General features: G+C 38.0%; 2 protein-coding genes across 6 annotated transcripts in view; one reads left to right on the top strand and one right to left on the bottom strand.

The window, feature by feature from the left end:
- The window catches only part of orc1 (origin recognition complex, subunit 1), a 32,992-nt gene extending 31,967 nt beyond the window's left edge, over positions 1-1,025 (bottom strand). For all 3 annotated transcript variants that reach the window (XM_043699186.2, XM_043699187.2, XM_043699188.2), the window contains exon 1: positions 688-1,025. In XM_043699186.2, coding sequence (XP_043555121.2) covers positions 688-791 — 104 coding nt within the window. In that variant the 5' untranslated portion in view covers positions 792-1,025. The remainder of the gene's footprint in view (positions 1-687) is intronic.
- Positions 1,026-1,273: 248 nt separating this feature from the next.
- Positions 1,274-16,859, top strand: prpf38a (pre-mRNA processing factor 38A). 3 transcript variants are annotated; one of them, XR_015758148.1, is made up of 11 exons: positions 1,274-1,432; positions 2,893-3,052; positions 3,656-3,777; positions 4,398-4,483; positions 8,314-8,424; positions 9,208-9,320; positions 9,757-9,783; positions 9,870-9,967; positions 14,353-14,401; positions 14,491-15,622; positions 15,734-16,859. XR_015758148.1 is itself a non-coding variant. In XM_043699184.2 (10 exons), the coding sequence occupies exons 1-10, from the start codon at positions 1,303-1,305 to the stop codon at positions 14,531-14,533; spliced, it is 939 nt and encodes a 312-aa protein (XP_043555119.1). In that variant the 5' UTR covers positions 1,274-1,302; the 3' UTR covers positions 14,534-16,859. The 3 variants fall into 3 exon arrangements, 2 of the variants coding, with proteins under 2 accessions (XP_043555119.1, XP_087846724.1); XM_043699184.2 differs by having other exon boundaries at positions 14,491-16,859; XM_087990598.1 differs by having other exon boundaries at positions 8,314-8,447; positions 9,196-9,320; positions 14,491-16,859.
- Positions 16,860-18,918: the final 2,059 nt, after the last annotated feature.

Raw genomic sequence — 18,918 nt, 5'->3', positions numbered from 1 at the left:
CTCGCTAATGGGATTGAAATGCAACCCACAGTAGGTGAACTTCAGCGCTTCAAAAAATGGAGGTGCCAGTGTTAGACTGGGGTGGACACAGTTAAAAATCACACAACACCAGGTTGTTGTCATGATTTGGAGATGCCAGTGTTGGACTGGGGTGTACAAAGTTAAAAATCACAACGCCAGGTTGTGCTCCGAAAGCTGGTGTGCTTCCAAATAAATCTGTTGGACAACAACCTTAAAAATCACACTACACCAGGTTATAGTCCAACAGGTTTATTTGGAAGCACTAGCTTTCGGAGCACTGTTCCTTCATCAGATAGCTTTGGAAGACGATCATAAGACACAGAATTTATCGCAAAAGGTTAAAAGAAAAGAAATTCTATGTCTTATGATCCTTTTCCAAAGCTACCTGACGAAGGAGCAGCGCTCTGAAAGCTATCACCTGGTGTGTAATTTTTAACGCTGTTCAACAAGGCATCACCACCTTCTCAAGAGCAAATAGGGACGGGCAATAAATACTAGTCTAGACCCACATACCATAAATAGATTAATGATAATCAACCTAATATATGGTGACAGTGCAGACAATCCTAGAGGGAACACTCTCAGATTCAAGGGACTTTACATTCTAATCCCAAAGACACAGACTTTCAACAGACTGGAAGAGGACAAAATGCAACTTGAACTCACTCATAATCCGATTGCCGCAGTTTGCGATTGATATGAAGAGGTTTTCCCAACCAAGTATAAACGTATCTTTCACGGTCCTTCAACCTTGTTAAATATTTGCTCATTTCAGCCACGTTTCAGTAAAATTCAGATTATAAAAACTAAAATTAAATAACACTCATAGACTCGTCTCCATCGAACTTCTTCTGCTCAACTCGGAAGAAACATCAATTCAAATACTCATACAAATATTTCAGATCACAAGAATGAAAAGTGACTCCAGCCCAAGAAGCTCTCCGCTATCTTTAACTACAGAAATGTTAGCTCCGACCTCCACAACGTCCAACCGAAATGCGACGTTTTCGCGCCATTCCGGCGACCGCGAAAAGTATTCTGGGGGCAGTAAAATGAAACGACAGGAAGACTGCCCGGCCGCAGGGGGCGCTATTACCGGAAAGTCTGCCCGGCCGCGGGGGGCGCTATTACCGAGAGTCTGCCCGGCCGCGGGGGGCGCTATTACTGGAGAGTCTGCCCGGCCGCGGGGGGCGCTATTACTGGAGAGTCTGTCCGGCCGTGGGGTTTTGGGGCTCACCCGCAAGTACCGACTGAGGTGGCGCTTTGCCTGTCGGGATTGCTATGGCGAACCGAACTGTGAAAGATGCTCATAGCATCCATGGAACCAACCCACAGTATTTGATCGAGAAAATTATCCGGACCCGCATCTATGAATCTAAGTACTGGAAGGAGGAATGTTTCGGGCTGACAGGTGAGAATGAAGACATACGGTCAAACACTGAGCTTCAGGACATAATTGTGGCTGGAGTCTGGGCCGCTAACTCCTTGTCTAGACAGTAAATGCTTTAGTATTCTCGGCTGGTAGCAGAATCTCGGTTACGGTAATGGCATTTCATATTCCTGTCCTCGTTTGAGTTCGCAGATATATTGCATATTGCGTTTTAGCTTATTTTGTAGTTTCTCTTGAGCGACAAAACCCACTAGCAAAAACAGAAGCTGCTGGAAAATCTTAACATCTGTGGTGTTGAGATGTGGTAGCATCTGTGGTGAGAAAGTAGAGTTAATGTTTCGGGTCCAGGGTCACTTCTTCATCATTCCACAGAATCCACTACTTGCTCTGTACCTTCACCTTGTCCATTCCATCCCTTTCATAACTTGTACTAGCTGATATTCGAACTTTCCTCAATTACATGACCTTTCAAAACTGCTGCTATCTGCCCCTCAAAAGTTTTAGTGTAGACCACCTGTACTCTCCTATTATTCCATTCCTTGTTTTTCTTCACAGCATGTATTAACTCACGCAACCTCATTAAATTACATCTCTCCAAATTCGGAGATGCCGGTGTTGGACTGGGGTGTACAAAGTTAAAAATCACACAACACCAGGTTATAGTCCAACAGGTTTAATTGGAAGCACACTAGCTTTCGGAGCGACGCTCCTTCATCAGGTTATTGTCTCTCCAAATGTTTGTCTGTTCTGCTTACCCATCTCTGCATATTTTTCTATTGATACCAAATAACCTCCATTCATGCTTCAGCAGAATTTTGAGACTGTGTTGTCATCCAGGAAGAAATGTTATCCAGTTTACTAACCCACCATCTCTCAAAATCTTCACATGGAACGAGATAATGTCCATGATATGAAGGTTGTTACTCTTGGCTAAGATTAAATAAATGAGAATGGAAGCATGTAAATGCAGACTTGCCTAGTTGGATGGTGATGAAGGAGGATGGTGTGGTCAGCCACATCTACAGAGAAATGAAGAGGAATATTTAGTATTTGTGGCAATCACTTAGGATGTTGTTTGTGACTTTGATAAAAGTCACTTTATATTGAGGTAAGAATGATTAGAGGGATTAATGTGCAGACTTCTGAGAAAGATACAACGGTTCAAGAGGCAACAGCACAGTCAAGGACTTTGAAAGAAAGGGAGTTTAGGGTGGTTTGTAGTTGGCAAAAAATAAGATTTAAAGGGTTTGTTGTTGATGCGAAGTATGCATTTGTGCAAAATTCCAGTTCATGCCAAACTTTGCACGCAACTACATTTAGTCTGTTCATTTTTACGCTTTCCTTGCTACAATAATACAAATCTGATGTGTAATGTTTCAAAAGTTCTCATTTTGTTTAAGTATGAAAGCAGATTGATTCAATTATAGATGTTCTATGCTGTATAAATATTGTAGTAAATGGATTTCTTTTTTGTTTCTTAGCGGAATTGGTTGTGGATAAAGCTATGGAACTGAAATATATTGGTGGCGTCTATGGTGGGAATATTAAACCATCACCATTCCTTTGTCTGACCCTTAAAATGCTTCAAATTCAGCCTGAAAAGGATATTATTGTTGAATTTATAAAGAATGAAGATTTTAAGTATGTATTATTTATAGAATCATATAATTTATAATTTTATCAATTCCAATGTTCATTGTCCATTTATAGACCAGACTGAGGGCACAGTGTTAAAGTATAAACAAATAGCCAGAGTTACTGGTTCTTTTTACTCTTTGGCGTTTCCTGTTGAAAAATGTACATATTGGGACTCTGAGAACAAAGACATGCATGGCTTTACAATTCTTGGTTGAATCATCTGCCTTGATATAAACGTGAAAAACACCAATTTCAATGGGGAAGCTACACATATAAAATTAACTCCTTCAGCATGATCCTTCAATAAAAAGGTGGGATAGTCCTATCCTTTCCTTACATATATGATGAAACTGCAGAAAGTGAAATTTGTTTCTTCATTATAATGAAAGGTAATTAATGACCATTGAATATTAGTTACCCTCCATAACATCAAAATGTCTTAAACCACTGCGCCTTACATTTGCAATTTTTGTCAAATGTTTTCTTGTGCATCCTTTATTAATGCATAGCCAAGTTCTTTGCTATCTGACAATATTAGATTTTAAAAAAATAAAGCAACTGCTTGCAAATTAAGTTTAATGCATTTTTTGTTGGTTTTCATCCCAGGTATGTTAGACTGTTGGGTGCATTGTACATGCGACTGACAGGTTCTGCCATTGATTGTTATAAATATCTGGAACCACTCTATAATGATTATCGCAAAGTGAAGAGGCAGAAGAGAGATGGAGGTAAAGTTGCTCTAACCACGAGTAAAAGTGAAACCTAATTGCTTTGCAGAATTGAGGGCCCTGTGGATGAAACTTTGAAAGATCCCTTGATAGAAGAAACAATACTTTGATCACTAATGATGGTTATAGATTTTCACAATTGTGATATTGCTTTAGTCACAACAGCTTAACATTGCAATAATTTCTAATCTCAGTTGACTCAAGTATTCACTCTCAGTAACAAAATTCAATTAACTTTTGATGGTTAAATCTTTGAAATTCATTACATTATCCTTGATGGATGTAAATTAAACCAGTCCAGAGGTCTAGTGTTTTGAGTCATGCTTGAGTCTTTTGTGTTAAGCCAATCTATTATTCTATTAAGTTAAAAATTAATGAAAGACTGTTAGGTAAACCACAAGAATATTGTTAGTAGAAGAAAAATAACGATATTGCATCAAACCTAACCAAATGGAGGTCTAATTCGAGATAATTTAATTTTCTTCCAAGCTGGTTAATCAGTTCTTAAATGGTCACCTTTTACTTATGAGTAATCTACAAATCAAAATGGATCTTTCATTTTTGATGTTTTATGGATCTTTCATTTTTGTTTTTATATTATCTCTTTTTTTCTCCTCAAGATTTTGAACTTATTCATGTGGATGAATTTATGGATGAGCTACTCCATGAAGAGCGAGTTTGTGATATTATCTTGCCCAGACTTCAGGTATAGATTTTTGGAAAGTGATATATTATATGTTTTCTTTCTCTAATTAATTGTATCTACCATTCAGAATTGACACCCCTGCACATCCTTCTCATTAATTGAAAAAGTATGCATGGGCAGATGTCGGGTGGGACGCTAGGCTATCATTCACCACTATCTTCCATCCCACAACATGATTAAATAACTTGCCAGCATTCACATTTTAGGCTCACATATAAAGGGTAGCTACCATCATAAGAAAGCAGAGGACTTTTGGTAGCCATGTAACCTGATGCACCAAGACTGCATCTGGATGTCCAAGAACTGGATATGTTAACTTGTCTTGCAATAAAATGCAGTTTATTTTCCTTGAGGTTAATGACTTTTTTAATGATGAAGGAATAGTTTGGAATGATGAAGGAATATTATGTGATACATACTTGATTCCTCAATGTATATCTTAACTCTTCACATTCAACTGTGCACACAATGTGTGCGAATGTTTATCGCTACAGTTATTTGATTTCCTATGGTTTAGCACTTTAACAGTCAAGATAAAGGGCATTCTTTAAATCCAGCAAGATTAGAGAGTGTAACAGAAGCACTGGACAAAGAGGCTATATCAGGAGGGGGAGTTTCTTGGTAAGGGTGGTATGGCATTGTTAATGAGGTATAAAAAAATACCTGGAGCCTAGAAATGATGTTTGTCAAGTGGCTGAACCAGAGGGTCTGGTAAGTACCTCATTGGGAGAGGGTTGTTATAACAATATATTAAATCTGAAAGTGCAGTCTTACAAACTATCACCTTAGTGAAGAAGTCTCTAAAAATGGTATTAATCACTCAGTATAGGTACAGTCAATATTGAAAGCTAACAGATATTGTGAACATCAGATTTTTAATCTACAAGGTGATGGGACAAACTGGTTTTATTGATGAGTATATTATCGAGGGGCACAGTTTGTAGAACTACGAGAGGGTGAAGACATCACATTAGTGAGTCACATAGAGATGTGCAGGCATGGAAACAGACCCTTCTGTCCAACCCGTCCATGCTGACCAGATATCCCAAACCAATCTAGTTCCACCTGCCAGCACCCAGCCCATATCCCTCCAAATCCTTCCTATTCATATACCCATCCAAATGCCTTCCATACTCATACCACCCTCTGTGTGAAAGAGTTGCCCCTTAGGTCTCTTTTATATCTTTCCCCTCTCACCCAAACCTATGCCCTGTAGTTCTGAACTCCCCAACACCAGGGAAAAGACTTTGCTTATTTACCCTATCCATGCCCCTCATAATTTTGTAAACCTCTATAAGGTCACCCCTCAGCCTCTGACGCTCCAGGGAAAACAGCCCCAGTCTGTTCAGCCTCTCCCCATTGCTCAAATCCTCCAACCCTGGCAACATCCTTGTAGATCTTTTCTGAACCCTTTCAAGTTTCACAACATCTTTCCAATAGGAAGGAGACCAGAATTGCACGCAATATTCCAACAGTGGCCTAACCAATGTCCTGTACAGCTGCAGCATGACCTCCCAATTCCTGAACTCAATACTCTGACCAACAAAGGAAAGCATACCAAACGCCGCCTTCACTATCCTATCTACCTGTGACTCCACTTTCAAGGAGCTCTGAACCTGCACTCCAAGATCTCTTTGTTCAGCAACACTCCCTAGGACCTTACCATTAAGTGTATAAGTCCTGCTAAGATTTGCTTTCGCAAAATGCAGCACCTCTCATTTATCTGAATTAAACTCCATCTGCCACTTCTCAGCCCATTGGCCCATCTGGTCTAGATCCTTTTGTAATCTGAGGTAACCCTCTTCGCTGTCCACTACACCTCCAATTTTGGTGTCATCTGCAAACTGTACCTCTTATGCTCGCATCCAAGTCATTTATGTAAATGACAAAAAGTAGAGGATCCAGCACCGATCCTTGTAGCACTCCACTGGTCACAGGCCTCCAGTCTGAAAAACAACACTTGCCACCACCCTCTGTCTTCTACCTTTGAGCCAGTTCTGTATTCAAATGTCTAGTTCTCCCTGCATTCTGTGACATCTAACCTTACTAATCCCACCTTGTCGAACGCCTTACTGAAGTCATATAGATCACATCTACTGCTCTGCCCTCATCAATCCTCTGTTATTTCTTCAAAAAACTCAATCAAGTTTGTGTGGCATGATTTCCCATGCACAAAGCCATGTTGACTATCCCTAGTCAGTCCTTGCCTTTCCAAGTACTTCCTTAATTACTTCCCTAACATTTTTCTTAATTGAGCTACAAGCTATTTATGATTTACATTCACTACTTAATATCTTGAGCAATTTTACATAGATCTTCTAACATAGTGAAACGAATCTTCAAAATATTAATCCATTCTCTTATCTCCTTGTAAGATCAATCTGATACGAACCTCATGTGTTAGGTTTGTTTTGTGCACTTGCTAGGTTATGACTACCACCAGTCTTTCTAATGAGAAAGCAGCCCTATGGTTTAGTAGGACTATGGTAACTTTATATTTGTTACAATAGTAGATCAGTAATTTGTCAACACTCTGGATACATCTTTCAATGGGAAAAGGCTCTGACACTGTTAATTTTTGTATAAAATATCAAGTTCACTTCCTGTTCAGAACAAGGAAGTTGTTTGGCACAAAGATACCAGTTGTACTGTTAAAAAATTTAAAGATTTTATCCTCTAAAATGAAAGTTAGGCTGGCATGTGTTATGGAAAGAATTTTGCGATTACCATTGTATTGCTGCTCTTGTCACCAATGGTAGAGGTCATGGAGCTGGCAGATGCTATCAGCATAACCATTGTAAGTTGCTACAGTGCATCATGTAAATATTGCAGATATGTGCATACATTGGTAATCAGGTTGAGTTCACGAGTCGGGGAACCAGTCAAAAACTCTTTTGTTCTGCAGAGTACCAAGTTTCTTGAGTATAGCAGATGTTTCTTCCATCCAGGTACGATGCAAGTATTCCATTACACTTCTTGCATGAGCCTTTATAGATAATGAGAAAACATTGGTGAACTTTGCAGTGGTGTCACTTTGGATGGCTTCCCTTGTCTGGCAGGGGCAAAAGTGAAGACTGTAGATGCTGGAGATCAGAGTCTAGGTTAGAGTGGTGCTGGAAAAGCACAGCAGGTTGGGCAGCATCGGAGGAGCAGGAAAATCACGTTTTGAGCAAAAGCCCTTCATCTCTTGTCTGGCACTTGAGTTATATGAATATATCTTACCATTGTGAACTCAAGACAGGATGCTGTCCAAGTCCTTCAAAGTGTCATTGATTGCTTTGTTGTCAGAGAGGTTGCTGATGGTGGTAAACACCGAAATCAATAGCAGACAACACCCTATTTGATCCCTTGTCGAGCTGAACATCATGGATGCAGTTGAAGATAATTTGTATAAAGAGGCTGCACTAAGACAGCTGACAGAATTGCTTGTGATTTTCTCCAATCAAATAACCTTTAAGTCTTGCTTTCAGTGTTTAGAAAGGGAAAAGGACATTGAGGGGGGAGGTCACAGGATTCCAAACCACATAGTAAATTGTTCGATTTATATCTGAAAAGCCCATAAACTAGAATTATGCAGGTAGAAATATAGTTCTAATGGTTTGCAAAAGTGCGACACTAGTTACATATTTTCAAGGTTTTACCTATACAAGAGTAAAAGAGTAACCCTTTGCCAAGTGAAATTGCTGCCTGCAGTATGAAAGTAAGTTGTTAACATATTCCTAATGTCCAATCAACATGTTCTGAATTTTGCAGCTACAAAGCTTTCATTGACCTTGAACTATTCACTGTCAGTGATGTAAATCTGCATTATCATGAGCTATTTTCTCTAGAAACGCTATGTGTTGGAAGAAGCAGAAATGCTGGATGCTCGAGTCAGTGCATTGGAGGAAGATATGGACGATGTAGACACAAGTGAAGATGAAGATGAGGATGATGATAAGGTTTATATACACCAAATGGTTTTATATTTAATTTAATATAATTTTATTTATTGTTTTTTAAAAATGTCTTCAACCTTCTTTCTAAGAGGAATAAATTTATTGTCCTATCGTGCACATTTTAAACATCTTTCAGGATGAATTGGTCCAAATAAGGCAAACTTCAGTCTTCCAGTATGTGTTGGTACTAATTAAAGATGTATACCTATCAAAATGACCAGTCACATTAATAACCCTAAACACCACACATCTGTTCTTAATAAACTGCATGTATTTCTGTCGATCCAGATTTTATTAAAGATAGGACTGATGTATTTAAGTATTTTTAATGTTCAAAACTATCATGAAACTTCCATAATTTAAGGTTTCAGTGCTGTTTTATTGAAATAAATGCTGATATGTTTTATTTTGAGGTAAAACTTTTTTTAGTATTCGATATATTTGAGGCGGTACTTTCCTTTTTATATTTATAAGTATTTTGAACAGCTTTTTTCATGCCTTCTTTCTCCATCCATATCTTATCACATATATCACCAAATTTAAATATTTCTTGAGTTTCTACTTGATCGTATATACAACTTAGGTAGACCTAGGCAGCTTCAGTTTTAGAATCACATTTTTTTGCATTATTTGTATAACAATGTAATTCTTCTGGGTGCAGAGACAGAGTTAATTTTGTGTTAGATGAACTCTGTAACTAAGTACTCAGGATGAACAGAAAAGTCTATTGTGTAACTGTCAATTTCTGCTCTTAATTTTCTGTACATTCTGTACAATAACCTCAAGGGTGACAGAGTTCCATCACCAGAGCCTCCACGACGCGGCTACCGTGATCTTGATCGGCCTCGAAGATCACCATCTCCACGATATCGAAGAAGTCGAAGCAAAACACCAAGACGGTAAGAAAACAGCTGAAGTTTTAAATTTCCAATGTTTGAAATAAAATACAATGTGGAAATTCACAACCAATAATCAGCATATGAAAAGAAAACAGATAGATTAGCATATCGGTTGTATTTTCAGCATGTTATGTTTTTATGTCTGATATGCAGCATTTTAAATTTCTTTAGTCCTTGTTTTCCACAAGTGGAAGAATTAATGACAATAATTCATTTCACAACTGGCTATTGTGATAAATCTCTCCTTTTAAGTTAGGTTTCATTGTTTTTTAGAGTTTAACAGCAGTGTGTTAATGTGTGCAGCTGCAGCAATTAATCATAACTTTGAGAAAAGAGACCAACTTTAACTAAAATTACACTTAAAGTACAAAGTACTTTTTTAATCAAAGGAAATGTTAAAAAGTCATAACTTCTTTCTTTCTTTCATATTTTACAGACGAAGCAGATCCCCTAAGCGAAGAAGGTATGGTGATTTCTCATTTCTAGGTATTTTCAGCAACTGAGTATCCATTGTTTTAATTTTCATTTTGCATCTTTGTTTTACTGAAGCCCATCGCCACGTCGTGAAAGACATCGCAGCAAAAGTCCTAGACGTCATCGTAGTCGATCTAGAGATCGACGTCACAGATCACGATCCAAATCGCCTGGTACTTTATATTTAAACTTCAGTTTGACAACTTGCTTTTTATACTTTCAAGATTGGATGCTTATATGCAGTCTGTACATTTGATGGCTGATATCTGCAATGAAGCCTGTAAAAGGAATTGATTTCCTGTGCTGTCCTTTCTAATTTGTGCTGATTGATGTTGGACAACCTTTTAAAGACAAACTTTGTGATTGGCTTACATCTTATATTGGAATTTAAAGAAAATGTAAACATGTTGTCTTTGGAGTTCTTTGCTAATGAAATCCAAAATTTGATCAGGACAGCTTATAACTAAAAAGATTTAAAAGAAAGGTTGACCAATATTGTAAGAGGGAGTTTAAATCATTGAGAAAAAAAGGTAAAGTGGGGCAATCTGAAGAGGAAAATTTCCCAATACGTACTGAATGCTTGAACGGTCAAAGAGGGAAAGAAATATGTGGAAAATTGTCACATCAAAGAAATTCAAACTGGAATTACAAACCTTTCTGAGTCCAAGAAACAAAATTGACATTCAAGATTCACTGATGAGATACAAAGCCACTGTGTGACTTGATGTGACATAATTCTAAAAATTTTATTTGCTAAACTCAAATAATCTTTAAGAGAAATTAGTTAACTATGAAAGAGCAATTTAATGTTACCATATATACTATCTGTTTAGTGTCTCAGATGCTTTATGTGTCTGTATTGACCATACAAATTAAATACCTCCAAATTATTTGTGCTTGAGATTAAAGAATCACAGCTTGTGTAAGTGTGTGGTACTTATGTTACAGGCCAGCAATAATAGAACATGAGTTAGCGAGATTTGAGAAGATTTGTAGCTCAGGTTGAGGTTCTGGATGTAGGTTTGCTCACTGAGCTAGAAGGTTCATTCCAGATGTTTCGTCACCCTACTAGGTAACGTCTTCAGTGGGCTTCCGGGCGAAGCACTGCTGATGATTCCTGCTTTCTATTTATATGTTGGATTTATTTGGGTTGGCGATGTCATTTCCTGTTCTTTTTCTTGGAGGGGGTGTGAATGGAGTTTAACTCGATGTGTTTGTTCATAGAGTTCTGCGGGAATGCCATGCTTCTAGGAATTCTTGTGTGTGTCTCTGTTTGGCTTGTCCTAGGATGGATGTGTTGTCCCAGTCAAAGTGGTGCCCTTCCTTTTCTGTATGCAAGAATACTAGTGAGAGAGGGTCATGTCGTTTCGTGGCTAGTTGATGCTTATGTATCCTGGTGGCTAGTTTTCTGTCTGTTTGTCCAATGTTGTGTTTGTTACACTTACATTAGTTTTGCTTGTTGTCTGTATAGGGTCTTTCAAGTTCATTAGCTGCTGTTCAATTACAAAATACCATGCAAGAAAACTAGCCACCAGGATACATGAACATCAACTAGCCACGAAATGATATGACCCTCTCTCACTAGTATCCCAACATACAGATAAAGAAGGACACCACTTCAACTGGGACAATACATCAACCTAGGACAAGCCAAACAGAGACACGTTCGAGAATTCCTAGAAGCATGGCATTCCAACCAGAACTCTATCAACAGACACATCGAGTTAGACCCCATCTACTACCCCTGAGAAAAAGAACAAGAAATGACATCACCAACCCAAACATATAAATAGAAAGCAGGATTCATCAGTAGTGCTTCGCCTGGAGGCCCTCTGAAGATGTTACCTAGAAGGGTGACGAAACGTCTGGAAATGAACCTTCCAGCTCAGTGAGCAAACGTACATCCAGAACATGAGTTCATATCCCACCTTGGCAGTTTTAAATTATAGCATTATACAGTATAGTAGAGGCCCTTTGGCCAATTAAGTCTGCATTGACAAAACTACTCAATCTATGCTAGTCCCACTTTTCAGCTCTTGCACCATAGTCTTGAATGTTACGACATTTCAAGTGTTCATCCTTTTTAAGATTATGAAGTTTCCCATCTCAACTACCCTCCCAGTCAGTGTGTTCCAGATTCCTACCACCCTCTGGGTGAAACTATTTTTCCTCGAACCCTCTCTAAACCTCCTGCCTTTCACCTTAAAATTATGCCCCCTTGTTATTGACCTTTCAACTAAGACACACAGCTGCTTTCTATCCACCCTATCCATCTTCTTCGTAATATTATAAACGTCAAAGAGGTCCCTTTTCGGCTTTGAAGAAAACAACCTGAGCTTATCCAATCTCTCTTCATAGCTAAACTGCTCCACCCCAGGCATCATGCTGATGAATCTTTTCTGTACCTCCTCTAGTGCAATCACACCTTACATGTTGTAACCTTTAATCTATGCCATACTGATAAAGGAAAATAGTCCATAAGTGTTCCTGACCATCCATTAACCTGTCCTGACCCCTTAAAGGATTTGTGAACAAGCATCCAGAGATCACTGTCTTCTTCTAAGCTTCCTAGTCCCCTGCCATTCGTTGAGTACACCGTTGTTTTGTTACTTCTTCATTAGTGCACCACCCTCACACTTTTCAGAGTTAAATTTCATCTGCCACTGATCTGCCCATCTGATCAACCCGTGTATATCCTTCTGTAATCTAAGACCTTCTTCCTTACTGTCAACCACTCAGTCAATCTTCATATCATCCTCAAACCAAGTTATCATTCTCCACATTTTCTTCAATGTTGTTTGTATATATCACAAGCAATAAGGGTCCCACAACTGATCCCTGTAGTATACTGCTACACACCGGACTCCAGTACACAAATAGCCTTCTAACACCACCCTGTTTTCTACTACCAAACCAATTTTGGATCCAACTTGCCAAGTTAACCCGGATTCCATACCTTCTCATGTACACGTCTGATTATGAAAAACTCAACCAAAGTTTTTGGCGTGACCTCCCTCTGACAAAGCCTTTCTGACTATTCTTGATTAAATCCTACCTCTCTAAGTAAAGATTAATTCTCTGCTTCAGAATTTTCTGTCATTGCTTCACTGTCGATGGTGTGACACTTACTGGTCTGAATGTGTAAACTAGTGGAGAAAGAAATGACTTCAAAGCTAGCAATGGTTGATTATAAGAATAGTACAGTAATTTCCTTTCTGGTAAGGCATTGGCTACCTTCATCTGGTGTGCAGGTGCTGGTGTTGGACTAGGGTGGACAAGGTCAGAAGTCACACAACACCAGGTTATTGTTCAAAAGGTTTATTTGAATTTACAGACTTTTGGAGTGCTGCTCCTTTGTCATGTGAAGTGAAGAGAAGCACACAAGCACAGAATTTACAAGGAGAGAAATCAAAAGACCATAGAAGTGGTGTGAGTGGAGTCTCGACAGGCTGAATAATAAGTCTCTGCAGGTTATCAAAAGTGTCAGATACTATGAGTAAAGTGTCAACAGCTGAACAGCAAGTGAAAGGATGATCGATTAATTGAGGCAGAGAAATAATTACAAAAAAATTAAACTAAGGTACTGCAGACAATTCAAATGGCTAGAATAACATGATAGATGTATGAGTTGTATTCTGAGGGTCTAACCAAAGTAACCAGTAATCTAAAACTGCAAACTAATTAAGGTAGGGAGACCATAACAAATTATCAAGGTGATAGTGTCAAAACACGACAGTAAGGAAGATTTTACAGATACAGAACAGTATGGCAGGGTTACATATAACGCAACATGACTACAAGCTCACAGTTGAGGCCATCTTCATGGGTTTGTAACCCTGACATACTATTCTGTATCTGTAAATTCTTCCTTACTGTCATTTTTTGACACTATCACCTTGATAACTTATTATGATCTCTCTACCTTAATTTAGTTTGTACAGTTTGGATTGCTTGTTGTTTTGTTTAGACCTTCAGCATGCAACTCTTACACCTATCATGTTATTCCACTTACTTGGTTTGTCTCCAACACCACCTTATTTTTAATTTTTTATAATTATATCTCTGCCTCAATTGGTTGGATTTTCGATCATCCTTTCACTTGCTATTCAGCTGTTGACACTTTACTCACACTGTCTGACACTTTTGATCACCTACAGAGACTTATTATTCAGCCTGTCGACACTACGCTCACACCACTTGTATGACCTTTTGATCTCTCTGCTTATAAGTTCTGTGCCTGTGTGCTTTGCTTCACTTCACCTCATGAAGGAGTAGCACTCTGAAAGCTTGTGATTTCAAATAAACTTGTTGGACTATAACCTGGTGTTGTGTGACTTTTGACTTTATTTAGTGTGGCCTCTATGTTACTCCAGTTCGACACCAACGAGGTTGATTCTTAACTGCACTCTGAAGTGACCTTGGGGATATATCTTAATATTGTAGGTTAGTTTCCATTTTTCAAGGAGAAGAATGTGTTTCGGTGCTAGGAGCAGAAGAGAGGCTGTTTGCCATTTAATGTATGTTTAAATGACTCATACTTATTACATTTTTCAAATAGGTCATCACAGAAGCCACAGACACAGAAGTCATTCTAAATCACCTGAAAGGTATTATTAGTTTCAGGCATTTTTTCTTATTAATTCCTATAGAATGATTGATTGCATTGTTTCTAATAACTTTCATACTGTATATTTAGATCAAAGAAGAGTCACAAGAAGAGTCGAAGAGGAAATGAGTGAAGTTCTATCTAACCACAATTACACATTTCCATTGCATCTCAACACCTGTTTGTAGATATAATTCAAATATCTTTGTTTCATGTTGACAAGTTTTTGTACTTTTTTGTTATGATTTTGAGATGCTATTTGCAACAATTCCATTTGACATATGAATTGCATCATAAAGCAGTTCTACAGCTTTTGGGTTTGGGCAGAAGATTAATATTTCTGCTATTGTCTTGTGAATAGGAAGAAAATGTTATTGAGTGATTTCTAAAGTAACTTTACAGTTTTTATTAGTGATTTTAGGTGATGTTTTGGTTATGAAATCTTAAGCAAGTTCATTGTTTCTTTAGTATATTTAGTATACCTGATTATTAAAAGTAATGGTTATACAAAGGCTCACTTGAGACACGGTATATTCTATTCTCATGTCTACAAATGTTAAATGTCAAAGTTCAGACAGTTTTGAAAACAAAGAACAAACACTGTGCAAAATATTGATGCCATTAATGTACTGTGTACTAAAGCACATTAACAATTGTGAGGACTAGTTGACCAGTCACAATACAGTTGTTTCTCATTGGAAAAATGCAGATTGAGAAAACAAAGAAAACCTCTTATTTCTCTCTTGGGATATCAGAAGAAAATTTGTGATTTAGTTAACTGACAAATCAAAACTTTTTGTCGATGTATGAATATCAAACCTGTCCTAATGGCCACCTTTATATATTGAACAATGAGTAAAGTCAGCAAATAAGTGATCATTTAAAATTTGAAACTGTTTTGTTCCTTTTTATTGTCTTATTTTGTCTCCATTTGCAGGGGAATGTTTTTCCTACTCAAGAAAATATCTACAGTTTTCCAGAGTTTTATCAAAGTCTTTTTAAACAGTGGAAGTGCATTGCCTCCCTCTAATAGTCTGCCCTAGCCTGAAGAATGGCAGTAACATTCTCCATCTTAATAAATCAGTATACAAAGATTTGAGAAAAAAAACATTTTTACAGAGCATGATCATTGGGTAAACTGATGCACTTTACGGTAATTTAAATACTTTAAAGTCCTAGGACCTGTTTCAGTGGCCAGAAAATGGAAACTAATTTACACACGGTGAGCTCCCACAATCATCAATAATACAATTATCAAATGTTTGCAATGGTATTGGCTGAGCAGCCTTTTCTCTTCAAAATAGTGTAATGGGAACTTTCATATTTTCCTTAGGCAAGAGAAGGATCCTGTGTATAATGTTTCATCTGAAAGACAGCATCTGTGACAAGATAATGCTCCCTGAGCAGTTTACTGGAGTATCTAGATTGTGTTCAGATCTCTATAATGAGAGTTAACTACATGACATTCTTCAGATTGATAGAAGAAAAGAAGTGGAAAGAACTCAGCTGGCCTACAAAACCAGTCCCATGCAGTCCTATTAGAATTAAATATCGTGATGCTAATGGCGGCCAAGGGAGACAGAAAATAAACTTGTAAAAGCGTACACAAACTCAGGGAAATAGTTTTCTTGGCAGTTCCTATCCAACCCCTTCTAATATCCTTGTGGTAGGATTTTGTGTCTGTCTGTAACTACGTTGGCAATGAAGTGCTTTGAAGTTGTGAAGATTCTTTGTAGATTTAAGTTTGTACTCAAACTCTAATAATAAATATGCAATAACAGAACAATTGAGGTGTGAGTGACTGCCTTTTGACATTAAGGCAACAGTGGCAGCAAATTGCAAAACTGGAGTCCGTGAAAGTCAGGAGGGAAACTCCCTGCAGAGTGCAGTCATTCCTAGCCAAAGAAAGATGATGGTGGTTGTTGGAGGCCTATCACCTATGTCTAAGTGCATCACTGCAGGAATTCCTAAGACACAATTTCCCCAGTTGCTTTATCAATAACTGTCCCATGATCATAGTGGGGATATAAGCTGATGATTGTGCACTGCTCACACTATTTGTGATGGCTCAATACTGATGTAATGTGTGTCTAAAATCTGGACAATATCCTGGCTTGAGCTGCAGTCAATAAAATTCACGGCACATGAGTGCCAGACAATGACCAACTCCGATAAATGAGAATCTAACCATTGCCACTTGATATTTAATGGTATTATGTCTGGGACTCCCTAATAGCACCATGGATGTCTCTACACTTTGATGAAGGCAGTTCACAACCACTTTGTCCAGAGCAATTAGCGATAATTATTAAATGCTAGCCCAGCCAGTGATGCTCGCATCCCATTTGCAAAATAGAAAAACTGTTGAATGTGGTACAAGAGTATATGAAATGAATCTGCTGTGACATAATTTGTTTTTACAGTAAATTTGATGTATGTTATTAGAATAACATGAATTAGGTTGAAGTAGTGGAATTTTTAGTGACCATAATCTATGCTATTAGAAATCTGGTGTATGTATGTGGCCTCCCCTTTCTTTCATTGTCTGCATTTGTGTAAATAATGCATCATGAGTCTTCATTTTCATCTTGTTACAATATCAAGAGTGTTGTGATAAATAAGGTCGAAGATTTAGTAATAATGGAAGTACCCATTCAAAACAAAAAAAAGGAAACCTAACCTTGTGACTAATGCAGTTTAAATCATTTATTAAAATTTCCAAAATAATTCCACTTGTATTTGAGTTCCTTAATCAATTTTAGATGATTGATACATAAAATAACAAAGTGCTGCAATTTTGCATCAGATACTACACCAAACTTTACAGTTGTCTCAATTTTTAAGGAAGCCTTTCATAATCTACAACTTATCCCCTCCACCTTGTATGTGCTAAGCATCAGACTGAAATTCAGAATGTGGCTGTCTTTTTAGCTTTGCTGCTGTGTTTGTTTTGGAAAGACTTTTTTCTTCTAGGTTTTAATTACCATTAAATCACACATTACTAAAAAAAAAGTAATACATCCTGCAGCATCAGTAGACAGAGAAACAGATTTAATACTGTTACGAACAGAGTCAATGACCTTTCATTAGATCTTCATGATAGTTGCCACCTTCTATCAACACAACATTCTCTGTTGAACTGCTATTCTAACACCTGATCTGCATCTGTGCATTTAACATGTTCTGGGGAACTGGATATTGTTGTTTGTAGTCAATTTTCCAATTTTCTCAACGCTGCTTCAGGCCAACCTTCACCTCGTATCTGCTGATACTCTGTGCCTTTAGGCTAACAAAGCCACATTACTTCAAGGTTTCTCAATCTTCACTCTGGTCCTGGCTAAGCACCTTTCTCTCTAGATTATATCCTACTTTGCTCTAGGAGACTCAATACCACCTAGTATGACTGTATTGCATAAAGCTGCTAATCACGAATGTAACTTTCTGGATCTTATGATGGAAAATATTGTAAATTGTCACCTTCTCGTATTGTCTCCCTCCTTTAAAATTTACTATCCTATCTTAGAACTCCCACCATTATAAACTACTGCACAATTTCCAGTTTCTCATTCCTTGGAGTTTTGTCAGTTTCCAAGTCTGGGCCCTTTGTTTATGCTATTGCATATTTGAGTTTCTGCAACAAAGTTTCCATTTTTCATGAAGTAGTAATATGTTATTAATATTACCTTAATCCGTCCAAATTACATTCTAGTGAACAACGACTGTTGTGTCTCAAACTTCAGCTTTTGACATCATGATGTTCCAGTGCCTCTTGTCTAATGTCTAACATGGTTTCACACTTAACTGTTAATGTTAGTAGTAGTCATTCAGAATCGAGAATGATGTCTCACAAGCTGGCTGAGTCTTCAGATGACTTGAGGAGCCCCATTATGGATCCACTTTTTTTTCTGCAAAAGAGGTACATTGAGTGAATGAAATGGATTCCTTCATCCTCTGCTTCCACCATTCCACCTCATGGTCAATTCACTGAAATTTGAATTGGTTTCTGCTGTGAGAGATCAAGAGGTGCCATGCTGAATAGCTGACAGCTTTCTCCTCCAGTTGGTGATGTTAATGCCTCTGTGTTTTAGGATAACCTTAAGGGTATTATTGCATCTACTTTCAGCCACCCTTTGGTGTTGCCAGTGACAAGTGGGAGAAGGGAACTAAGGGAGGTGGATTTTGGGTATCCAAACGCAATGACCATCAATTGGAGTTGGTTCTTCAGGAGCAAGACTTCAATATCAGTATGTACACCTTCATGGAGGATGCTGAATTTGATCTGGTAGTTTTCTATCTAATGTACAGGATTTGATATAGGTATCATTGGTGGAAGATTTCAAGGGTGCTGATGTGACACTGGTAACCAATAAAGTTTTACTGCAGTAAAGGTGGGTGGTCAATGCAATAGCCGATAGACCAAGTCCTTTGTTGACATCCATTGCAGCTTGAGTAAGGTAGTGCTGGCACAATTGACAGTGCTGGCCTTCATTAATGGTTGTCCCTTGGGAGATGTGATTG

Source organism: Chiloscyllium plagiosum, unplaced genomic scaffold (genome assembly GCF_037043375.1).
Source record: "Chiloscyllium plagiosum isolate Xiang-an unplaced genomic scaffold, Cpla_swu_hap1 HiC_scaffold_9, whole genome shotgun sequence".
In the NCBI taxonomy this organism is placed as follows: Eukaryota; Metazoa; Chordata; class Chondrichthyes; order Orectolobiformes; family Hemiscylliidae; genus Chiloscyllium; species Chiloscyllium plagiosum.
Note: the sequence above shows the minus strand (reverse complement) of the source record. Positions and strands in the feature narration are given on the sequence as shown.